This window comes from Cotesia typhae, unplaced genomic scaffold (genome assembly GCF_013202065.1).
Source record: "Cotesia typhae breed Kobodo isofemale line unplaced genomic scaffold, CoteBio_Ctyphae contig_413, whole genome shotgun sequence".
NCBI classification, from domain to species: Eukaryota; Metazoa; Arthropoda; class Insecta; order Hymenoptera; family Braconidae; genus Cotesia; species Cotesia typhae.
The window spans coordinates 278,920-291,422 of record NW_027423750.1 but is presented as its reverse complement, the minus strand read 5'-3'; the positions used below and the strand labels follow the sequence as shown (position 1 = coordinate 291,422).

Here is a 12,503-nt window from a genome sequence, read left to right as displayed (position 1 = left end):
ACTTTGTTTGTTGAGAAATGAAATATTGAACAATAATTGATCTGTTGTTCGTATGTACAAATAAATAAAGTAAACTTGTAATTATCGAGTCATTAGCATGAACGTATTTATCGGTCGAATTTCTGAGGAAGAAAAGAAAGCAGAAGAAGATTCGGCGTAAGAAAGGGAAGGTCCATGTTACGTGAATGCTAATGATATCAATGGAGGAGATTGTACATGACATGAGGACTATGGACCACGAAGTATGTAAGTATGGATTATGGAGTACAATGTGAATATCCCGGTTAAAAAGGATTTTAATAACTCGATATGCTCTTACTCATACCATACCTGGGCGATACCACAATCCATGTGCTGGCTGGTTGATGCCATTGGAAATATATTACCAGGCGGCGCTTTGAGACACGTTTAAAGCGTAGGCGCGTACCAAGACAACATTCGTATTGAGAATATACAAGTACATCTATGTAATCCAAGACTTATTAGGTACCGGCCCTGGACCTCATTTTACCATTATTAATTCCAGTATAACTCCGATCATTTAACTCCTCTAATTTTTTCCAATGAACAGTTTTCTTTTTTTTAGACAACGTGTTATTGATAATTAATACTTTGCGTTCTTAATTCGTAATTACATCGATCAATTAACGTCTGATCCTCATTCGCTGCAAGATGTCTCCGGCACGGTGATTACCTGACATCAATCTTCCGGATATTTACCGATAAATTTACAAATTTCAGGAATTCATGATTCAATTATTTTTTTTTTTAATTGTTCCCGTTATCAAAAATACCTTTATTGTAGATCATTTTGTTCGTTAAAATGTCTTCTTTGAGGTCCACCCATTGATTTGCTTGAAAAAAATTTTGTTTGTTAAAAAAATCCTAAAATACGAAAGTTACTTCGGAAAAAACGAAAATTTCGGCAAAAAATATGGTTATTAAAATTCAATAATTTTGTTTTCATTGTTCCCATAATCAAAAATACTTTTGTTATAGGTCATTTTGTTCATTGAAATGTCTTCTTTAAGGTACAGTCATTGATTTTAGTAAAAAAAATTTTTTACACCGAAAAAATCCTGAAATAAGAAAGATACTTCGAAAAAATCAAAATTTCGGTAAAAAAAAATGACCTTTTTTTAGAATTTTTCGGATTTTTTCAATGAAATAAATTTTTTTGAATAAAAACAATGATAAAATCTTAATGTAGACATTTTAACGAACAAAATAAGCTAAAAAAATTAGGATTTGGATTCCAGGAAGCTGGAAAGATTAAAAGTGAAAAAGAGGTAAAATTTGAAGAAGAGAGCAATTGATGTGAGAAAAGACAGTTTTAATTGGATTTTTAAAAAATGAAACCGCGATCTTGTTAGTACTTACCGAAGATGTGTATGAATAATTCATAATCCATCGAGTTTGTTAATTCCCGAGTTAGAAAGAGAAGGAAGAAGAGTTCGGGGTTTGCTGACAAAAAATAATTATTTGAGCCGGCAAATCTAGATTACACGGTGTATTAAATTATTAGTAAGAAGCGATGGTGGGCATTATCTTTACGACCTCGAAACCCGGTAACTTGCGCAGGCGCTCAGTTTTACTTAAAGGAGAAACCTGTTATCAGAGCGAGCTTATACCTGGGGCAATTATCATCCGTGTTTTATTAAAATTTAACGTTTCATTTGAATAAAACCGTAGGAATTAATCAATTTCAAATAAAGTTTATTTCGGTTACTGAGAACCGGTAAACCGATTTCGGTTCAGTCTCACTGCTGAAAGATTACAAATATTTTACATTATTTAAGTCTCTATTTACTAATGATTCATTTAATTGTGATACATGGGTATGTAAATGAGGAAGATAGAGAATGTGATGAAAAAAATGAGTGTCACGGTGATCATTCGCCGGCTATTTTTCGGGTGAGTTTTTTTTATTCCTTTATGCTTTTATTTACAGCCAATCTTAATTTGCTTCGTTTATGACAATAATTAAGTTAAAAGAATTTTAATTGATTTCGAAACAAAAATTTATTAAAAAATTTGGTTAATTTACCAATAAGTTACTGATTATTAATCACTGCAGTCAGTTTACCGAAAAATTATTTTTGTTTTTCGGGATTTATTTAATGAATAAATTTTTTTTTTGATAAAGCCAATGAATGAATCGTAAAGCAGGAATTTTAACGAACAGAATGACATATAAAAAAAGTATTTTTGATCACGGGAACAATTAAAAATTATTAAAGTTTAAAAACTTTATTTTTTTACCGAAATTTTGCTTTTTCCGAAGTATCTTTCTTATTTCAGGATTTTTTCGGTGTAAAAAAATTTTTTTTACTAAAATCAATGACTGTACCTTAAAGAAGACATTTCAACGAACAAAATGACCTATAACAAAAGTATTTTTGATTACGGGAACAATGAAAACAAAATTATTGAATTTTAAAAACCATATTTTTTGCCAAAATTTTCGTTTTTTCCGAAGTAACTTTCTTATTTTAGGATTTTTTCAATAAAAAAAATTTTTTTCAAGCAAATCAATGGCTGGACCTCAAAGAAGACATTTTAACAAACAAAATGACTTATAATAAAAGTATATTTGATTGCGGGAAAAATTTGAAAAAAATTATTGAATTTTAAAAACATCATTTTTTGCCGAAATTTTCGTTTTTTCCAAAATAACTTTCTTATTTTAGGATTTTTTCAATAAAAAAAATTTTTTTCAAGCAAATCAATGGCTGGACCTTAAAGTAGACATTACAAGGAATAAAATGATCTATAATAAATTAATTTTTTACCTTAGAAAACCTGAAAAAAATCCAAATTCCCAAAACTAAAACACAAATCATAAAACATAAATAAATATATCTTACAAAATAATATAAAATATAGGTTATCAAAATATTTGAGCGGCTGAAGCAAAAGTGTAATCACTACCACACCCATTATTTATGAACAAACCCACCCAGTTGGAACAGAAAACTCAGAATAACAAAAAGCAGCAATATAACTTTGGTCAATAAATTTTTTGGTGAATAGTATCCACTGGGTGGACCTGTAAAAGGGTAATGCCAGATATTTTTATTGTTTATGATGATTATGTATTTTTTGCGTTAGTAGTATTTGAGTGGGACTGGAGCAGGAGCATCAGCATCAGCAGTATGGTATCCATCGTCCCTTGATACTTCTCATAATCTCTTTTTCCACTTTAGAAGGCCCCTTCTCCTCTCTCGCTGGCCTATGGTCTTTCAGGAGAAGGTAACAATAGCCGCCCTCTAATTATCGAAAGACCGCGGCACTTTAAGAGTTCCTTGAGTCCATCTACAGCTAAAGGATTCTGTTTCGTTCGCTCCTTTAAAATTGTTTCGCCTTTGCGGCTTATCCTCTTAAGATTGCTCGCACACATATAAACAAAATAATCCGGCTAATGTAGAAGGATGGAAATTAGCCGTTCTCTAATACGGCAGCAGACCTCTGTACTGTGTCATCATCATCATCATCATCATCATCATCATCATCATCATCATCATCACCATCATCATTGGCTTGAAAGAAAAATACCGAGAATCGGCAAATGAAATCACCCTGAATATTGTTATTTAATGACAACAAATAATGGGCGGTCCAGTTTAACTACTCAAACTCTTTCTTCCTATTAAACAGAGCCATCCCACGCAGATAAGATACCGGCCAATCACTCTTCGCATCTTTAATCGGACTCTACTAAGTTATGCAGATACATATATCTCTTCCCATCCCAATAGAGCAATCAGTTAGCAATAAGTTGAGATCTCACCGGTTAAAACTCAAACAGGATATGTAGGCGCCATTTGAATCCCTTCAGGACATTCTTTTTATTTTTTCAAAAAGGTGAAAATTTAAGCAAAGTTAATTTTGATCATTTTTTTAAAATGATTTTTATTTTAAAAATTTTTAAAACGTTCTCATGGTTGAAACTTGACTTTATATAGCTCATTATTTTCGTTCAAGTATCTACTTTAAGCTACAGTCATTGATTTGTATGAAAAAAATTTTTTTCATTGAAAAAATCCCAAAAAACAAAAGTAACTTTTTAAGAATTTAAAATTTCATTGAAAATCACATTTTTTAATTTTCAATATTTTTTTTCAAATTATTCCGGTGGTCAAAACTGAACTTATTATAGCTCAATTTACTCGTTAAAGAGTCTACTTGAAGGTCCAGTTATTGATTTTAGTGAAAAAAATTTTCCTCATAAAAAAAATCTTAAAAAACGAAAATAACTCTAAAAAAATTCTAAATTTCATTAAAATTGACACTTTCAAATTTTAAATATGTTTTTTCAAATTGTTCCGGAAGTCAAAACTGAACTTATTATAGTTCATTTTACTCGTTAAAGAGTCTACTTGAAGGTCCAGTAATTGATTTTAGTGAAAAAAATTTTCCTCTCCAAAAAAATCCCATAAAACCAGGTTATCCATGACATTACTTCAAAAACAGTTAAAGCAAACAATAAATATTTGGAGTTTTTATTATTAATAAAATTCTTTGCTGACCGTCACCTTCAACCTCAACCTTTTTTAGTTGTTTCATCATGTCTTACTCGGGTGGATGGTGGATGGAGGATGAGTGCTTACAGCCCACCGTGAATTTCCGAGTTACGATTATCCCGCACACACCCGGTTTAATGTTTAATGGGACGTTATTAGCTTTATGATTGCGTTATTTATACGTCAGCCAATTACAGAGCTTTATGAACCTCTGGGCTGTAAAAATGTTAGACTGAGATCCGTGATTGTTGTAGCAATATTTAAACTCTTTAAATTTTCCTTAATACCGTCCATAAAATGTTTCAATGTACCAACAATTTTGTTTATGATGAAAGAAAAATTTTTAGATTGATAAAAATAATTATGATGATTGTTGAAGAAATCGGAGAGCCAGATTCGCGAGTTGGACACAGTTTATTTGTCTGGTCCGGAGATACTCGAGAGGGTCTTCATTTCTAGATGATGACATAAAGAGGAAAGAAAATAAAAGAGAAGAGAGTTAGAGAGCCGAGAGATTACCCGAATCTTTTGTATCTTGAGCCGAAGCAACAATACCGTATTAGGCTGTAACAGGCTAGTAGCCCTTGTAGAATGCTCCATTGTAAGTGGGAAACATCTGCCAGTAATACAAACTGCTAATAAAAACATGAGAAAAAACGAAAAAACAGTTTAGAGTTAAACAGGAAGGAACACCATAATAGAGTATTTCTGTACTTTTTACTTTTTACTTTTTACTCTCAAGTTTTTGGTTTTTAGTTGTCATGTACACAAGTTTCATTTGTTTTATCCTTTACTTTTATCTCTGAGCTGTTTGCTTTTTATTTTATTACTTTAAATACACACATTTTTCTTCGGATTCGACGTGCCGCTGATAACTTACCCGGGACAAAATAACTCACGATTAATAACTACTATCAGGTTTAAGACTCTATTAGTCAATTTTTAATAAACAACTTTTGTTTTTTAGGATTTTTTTTTAGGAAAAAAAATTTTTTTTGACTAAATCAATGAATGGACCTTAAAGTAGACATCTTGACGAACAAAATGACCTATAAAAACTTTATTTCGAACTACGCAATCATTAAAAAAAAAAAAAATAATAATTGAAAATTAAAAAAGTCAATTTTTCCGAAAATTCGCTATTTTTTTTAACCTTACTCTCTTTTTTTGGGATTTTTTTAATAAATAAAATTTTTTCATTAAAATCAATGAATGTACCTTAAAGTAAACATTCTGACGATCAAAATGACCTATAACAACTTTATTTTAAACCACGATAACAAAAAAAAATTTTAATTCAAAACTCTAATTTCGCACCTGACTAAAATTTTTTACCCTTTTTCAATTATAAAACCTCACCAAAACAAAGAAAACTTGCCATCCACAAATTCCTGGAAGCTAAATAAATTAACGATATAATATCAGATGAGTCAGAATCATAAAAATGATTGCGCAATCATCCGGTAATCAAAAGGTTGGAAATATAGTTTTTAATCAGCATCAACCGGAGGTATCTTTTGTGTTTGACATCACACATCCACACATCGGCGTTCTTGATACAAACTTTAAAACCGTCAGAACGAAAATAAATGATGAATTAAAAGTTGGCTTAAAAGGCATATAAAAATGAATGTTATGTGTAAATAATAAATAAATAAATATAGAGTTGTATACTACGGCATTTGGCGATCCTGCGCAACGAGACACGATTCCTGTTATTTGTTCCCGCAATTGGAATAAAAAATCGACGATAGGGGGCGGAGGCAGGGGGAAATGGAGTACATACGAGCGTATACATACATCACAGCACCAGTTTGAGTTTCAAGTTCCACATATATGTATAATATAAGTATATATTAAATATATCTCGCTTTGTTGGATGGTTGTATTAAACGACGTTAATTCTCTTAACTTTTAACTTGTACGCTGTACGTCCATTTAAATGAACCGAGTTAACAATATCGACATGAATAACCAGAGTGTAAATAAAATAAAATAATCCCAGTTAGCTCTATATCTCTTTATACTCGTCATTATTTTAAAACTCTGGTAATAATAAATTATCGGCATTTAAATCGAGATATGTTGGACTGGTTATTTATTGCCGGTAAATTTTGTAAGGAGTAAAAAGAAAAAAAGAAAAAAAAAAAAAAAAAAAAAAAAAAAAAGGGTATCGCATTTCACTGAATTTATTATTAATTTTGGTAATTATTATGCTCGGATGTCAATGGATGAAAAGATCGAGCATATGCACCATATGGCTGCTCTATAATTTAATTATAAGCTAATGACGGGGTTGCTATTCAATATTATAGAGACGTATGAGACAGACATATTTGAATTTCGATTTCGGCTAACGGTTTGCCGGTTGTAGTAATAGGTTTTCCGTGTTTCGAGGAACTAGATGGATATTTTTTAGATTGGATGATAAGCTAAGCTGCCAGATAGGAGGTACGAAGGAGTTTGATGAGTTAATTTGAGTGATATCAAGGTTTCTGGATGGTTTGAAAATTGTTTCAGGGAGAGGTGGGTGTTTTTTTGAGATTTTTTTTTATGAACAAAATTTTTTTTTTCTTTAATCAATGAATGGACCTTAAAGTAGACATCTTGACGAACAAAATGAGCTATAACAAAAAGATTTTTGATAACGGAAACCCTAAAAAAATCATTATTGAATTTTAAAAACACTATTTTTGCAAAAATATGCAATTTTTTTTTAAGTAACTTTAGTATTTTGGGATTTTTTCAGGGAAGAAACTTTTTTTGATAAAAATCAATGGCTGGACCTTAAAGTAGACATTTCAACAAATAAAATGAGCTATAATAAAAGTATTTTTGATCACGGGAACAATTTGAAAAAAATCATTAAATTTAAAAAACTTCATTTTTTTACCGAAATTTTGATTTTTCCGAAGTATCTTTCTTATTTCAGGATTTTTTCGGTGTAAAAAATTTTTTTTTACGAAAATCAATGGCTGGACCTCAAAGTAGACATTTTAACGAAAAAAATGATCTATAATAAAAGTATTTTTGACCACGGTAGCAATAAAAAAATCCTAAGTTAAAAAACAGAGAGAAAAAGGCAAAATTCACAAACTTAATACTTGAAGGATCTAAGATCGATCCTTCAATCAAGTAAAATTTTTATTGTTATTTTCAACATATAAAATCAAAGTAAAAGTAAATAATTTATCTGGTACTCCAGTTAGTATAATCACCCACGGGCTGATGACTGATACTACGGTCGGTCGAATTCGATCGCTATCATCGAGGATGATTCATTCGCGGGTGGATGCTCGTCGGTAAAAAGTATTCCTCCTGGATGTTGGGATATCAATAGTACAGACACAAGCGAAGGTTTGTATTTCAATCTTAAACGTTCAGGCTTTGTGCTTTATAGCCACATAAATAACAGGGTTTTTTCTTCTCTTATCATTCATTCATTCCCGTTCTCATTCGTTTATTAATTTATTTATTATTATCATTTTATTTATTAGACACCCCGGGGCCGCCATTTGTTCCCGTCATTGCATTTATTTACCGCGAATCACAATCCTGGGAAAATAAATGTAACAACTCAGGTTTTTTGAATTATATAAACCGACCGATGACCCACTGACTGTCATATCATCCTTCTTTCTCTTTTATTTTTATTTTATTTATCTAGTATCCACATGATTTCTTTACACAAAACCGGAATTTGTTTGATTTTTCAAAAATATAAATAAAGACTTCCTCAATCAAACCTTTTTAAATTCCGTCACTGTTTACTTTTTTAATTTTCTATTTTCCACATTTGGCCTTGTATCTTTTTTTTATTTCAGCCTGAAAATGTCTTAATAAAATTTTTTACCTTCAAACTCATTCCGAATATTTGAATTTTAAATTCTTAGTAAACTTCAAAAAATGTCTCTTATGATTTTTTTTTAGTTGTTCCCGAGATCAAAATTACTTTTATTATAGCTCATTTTGTTCGTTGAAATGTCTACTTTAAGGTACATTCATTGATTTTTCTTAAAAAAATTTTTTTCTCCAAAAAAATCCCAACAAATAAAAGTTATTTTAAAAAACTGTCATTTTTTGGCAAATTTTACATTTTAAAATTAAAAAATTTTTTTTTAATTATTCCCGTGGTCGAAAATAAACTTTTTATAGCTCATTTTGTTCGTTAAAATGTCTACTTCAAGGTACATCCATTGATTTTTCTCAAAAAAATTTAATTCATAGAAAAAATCCTAAAAGTTACTACCACTATCCCAAAAATTCGTTATTAAAACTACTCTGTTTTGAAATTCTATTTATGATAAATGAATTAAAATTTTCCTGGTATTATCTAAGCAAACACACAAATCCTAGGTTAACAGTTATCAAGAAACAATATGGTCTATCATAATTGAAAAATACCCAGCAATAAAAGATAACCGAACAATTATCTCCCTGTACGTCAGTCTTGCGCCGTCACTCGGTTAGAAATCAATGAAAAAATTTGAGAAATAAAATAATTATTAAAAATGTTCCAGATCAGCTGGAGAATTACACGCCGCGTAAAGTATCTTTATAGTGATGTGATGTGAGTAAGAGGATAGGAGAATGGTTCGGACCCGGTACGATACAGATATATAATACACGATCCCAAAGCCAAAGGTATATTCTATATAGTAATATAGTGTGTAGTATAGGTGGCCGGCGGGCCAGTCCTGAGTGAAGTCTCCAGTCGTCCAAACGCACCGTTCTCTTCCATGCGCCCGTTAAACTCTCCGCGTGAACATCCCAAATCCGCCGATCTCTCTTTAAAAATTATTTTTTTGACATTTTATAAAAAAAATTTTGGAATTAATTTAAAATTAATTTTTTTTTTTCAAAAATTTACCCAAAAATTGCAAAGTTGAGAAAAGTGTTGTGATAATTTAGGATTTTTTTGATGAAAGAGTTGTCGCAAAAAAAAATAAAAATTATGCACGTGTAGAGGGAGGAAAGAACAATTAAAAAAAATTTATATAAAATTTTGAAAGCAATATTGTGAATAAAAATCTAAATTTTTGATCAGCTCGAAGATATGGAGTTAATTAAGTGAAAGATTAAGTGGTGAAAAATGAGGAGGAATTTTATAAATAGTAGTTGGTTGTTCAATCAATTAGTGTCTCTGAGAGTTTTTAATGGATCTAATCAATAAAACGGTGCAGCGATAAATATAAATATGTGTTGCGTATTTTCCAACTTTCAAAACATTCCACCGGTAGAATAATTATTTACTCGAGTCCTTTGTGCGCGGACGTTCTTGTTCGTTAATTATTTTAATTATTGGTTGGTTTGTTTGTTTTGTTTGCTTGTGGAACGGGATAATACCAACAAGATTGTTTGATGAAATCATTAATTGATTGTGATTGTGATGTAAGAGATGCGTCGCGGTGACATCGCGGTGATCGCGATTGCCCTTTTAATTATTGGGCTTGCTCAGGGCCCGGATCAGACCAGGTATTGTGGAATTTTTATTTGGGTAATTAAGGACTTATTTGATGATTGAGGTAAAAAAAAAAATTGATTGAAAGGATCTAGATAGAGTTTATGTTGATCTTTTTGAAAAATTTTTTAATTGAATTCTTTGATTTTTTCGAGGTGATTTTTATTTTTTGAGATTTTTTTGGGGAATTAAATTTTTTTTAGAAAAATCAATTAATGTACCTTGAAGTAGACATTTCAACGAACAAAATGAGCTATAACAAGTTTACTTTCGACCACGGAAACAGTTTTAAAAAAAATGTTAAAAATTTTAAAGAGTAAAATTTATCGAAAAATGACATTTTTTTTAAAGTAACTTTTGTTTTTTGAGATTTTTTTGAAGAAAAAAATTTTTTTGATGAAAATAAATAAATTTACGTTAAACTAGACTCTTTAACGAATCAAATGAGCTATGACAAGTTGAATTTTGATACGCGGAAAGTAGAAAAATTAAAGATTGAAAATAAAAACACTCCATTTTTTAAAAAATATCGTAGTTTTCATAAGTTTTTTTGATTTTTTAGTATTTTTTCAATGAATAAAATTTCTTTCAGAAAAATCAATGAATGTATCTTAAAGTAGACATTTCAACGAATAAAATGACCTATAACAAGTTTACTTTTGATCACGAGAACAATTTAAAAAGTGACGTTAAAGTTCTAAAAATCAAGATTTGCTAAAAAAATGACATTATTTGAAAGTAACTTGCGTTTTTTATGATTTTTTTTTACTGAATTGAATTTATTTTATTAAAATCAATGAACGCAACTTAAAGTAGAGATTTGAAGGAACAAAATGACATAACAAGTTTATTTTTCGACAAAAATTAGATAAAAAAACATCGATATTATCAGATGAATAAAAATGTAAATCAGGAAGGAGGAGCAACAGGCAATTATCGAATAAATTTTAATTCCATCAATTAGAGGAGCATTAATTGGTGATGTAAAAACTGTGAGATAAATAGCTGGTGGAGAATTGATCGGGTATATTTTTTTGCTGAGAAGAGAATAACTTGCGCAATGGATTCCAATGAGAATCAAGGAGCATTTGGAATGAATCGTTCTCATTTGAAAGATCGCCGAACTAAACTGAGCGAGAAATCCGCGAGAGAGAGGAAGAGAAAGAGAGACCGGTATCTGCCGATCGATCTCCAATTTCTGGCGAAATGTCGTGGCCTCCGAAACGAGATGTCGAGCGAGGTGGTCCCATGTCCGGAGACGGTTAAGACTTAAGACGGATACCATGGACCTAAGGACCTAATTGCGAGACTCTCAAGCCTTTTTATCCCGATCCTTTAAACTTTAAATTCCCGAGCATCCCCCGGGGCTACGGCTCCATATTCCTGATCCGAGAGGGCTCATAAATCCGCAAACAGCGTTTCCGTCGGATCCCTCATGCTATTTTATTTTGCTCTCATGGCTCATGTCCAGATCTAAGTAATATTTCAGTTTTTTCGATTGATTTTAGATTTTAAGCTTCTAATTGAAAAAAATAACAAAAAAAATTTTTTTTTAATTACCATAAAAATTGTTTTTTTTTTTTTTTTTTTTTTTTTTTTTTTTTTTTTTTCTTTCCTGTTGTCAAAACTAAACTTGTTATAGCTCATTTTATCCGTTAAAATGTCTACTTTAAGATGTATTCATTGATTTTTCTGAAAAAAATTTTATTCATTAAAAAAATCTTAAAATAAGTAAGTTACTTTAAAAAAAAAAAATCGAAATTTCGGAAAAAAATGAAGTTTTCAAAATTCAACAATTTTTTCTTAGTTGTTTCCGAGGTCAAAAATACTTTTGCTATGGCTCATTTTATTCGTTGAAATGTCTAGTTTAAGGTACATTCATTGATTTTTCTCAAAAAAATTTTATTCACAGAAAAAATCCCGAAAATTACTACCATTACCCCAAAAATTCGTTATTAAAAATTTTTTCTCCACAACAAACATCACGAAAGTTTGCAAATAATGTCGGTCCTCGCAGTATTGACTTTCCCACGATCTATTGGACAATAGCACTCTGGCGGAAACAAAACCTTAAATTTATTGACATGACATGAATGTTTTATTTGGATTTTAAAAAAATGAACATGGACCGGAGCGTGGTATGGTGGTACGGTGCGTGGCGAGTGTATGCCAAACACAAAGTGTCTCCTGCTCTTAGCTTTACTTGGGTGATACTGGATCTGATTTCACGGCCTCAGGCCAGATACAGATATAAGTATACTGAACCTGAAGCTGATCGTTCCCTCTTGCTTCCTTTTTATTATTATAGTTCAGTCTCAATCTGCGTCTAAACTCGACGGCTTATAATCTTACAAGATCTGTCTTTATAAATTTCTTAATCGCTTTTATCGAAAGTCCTCAGCCAAGATCACGGATCTCCGATCTATTACTCTTTCGACTTAGACACTATTTTTATTAAATAAGTCATCAGTGTCACTAATAAATCTTTGTTATTGTACTTACCAGTAAATTTCTTTTAT

At 30.7% G+C, this 12,503-nt stretch overlaps 2 protein-coding genes across 5 annotated transcripts in view; one reads left to right on the top strand and one right to left on the bottom strand.

Annotated features, from left to right (window-relative positions):
• The window catches only part of LOC141527955 (regulator of microtubule dynamics protein 1), a 43,502-nt gene that overhangs the window by 1,494 nt on the left and 29,505 nt on the right, over nucleotides 1-12,503 (bottom strand). The gene's annotated exons all lie outside the window — the stretch shown is intronic.
• LOC141527951 (protein Wnt-2) overlaps nucleotides 1-12,503 on the top strand; it is a 35,701-nt gene that overhangs the window by 687 nt on the left and 22,511 nt on the right. For 2 of the 4 annotated variants that reach the window (XM_074243729.1, XM_074243728.1), the window contains exon 1: nucleotides 9,236-9,998. The exons of 1 other annotated variant lie outside the window; for it this stretch is intronic. In XM_074243729.1, coding sequence (XP_074099830.1) covers nucleotides 9,922-9,998 — 77 coding nt within the window. In that variant the 5' untranslated portion in view covers nucleotides 9,236-9,921. Of the gene's footprint in view, nucleotides 1-9,235; nucleotides 10,049-12,503 lie in introns of those variants that run through there. One more of the 4 variants, XM_074243730.1, reaches the window with a different exon arrangement.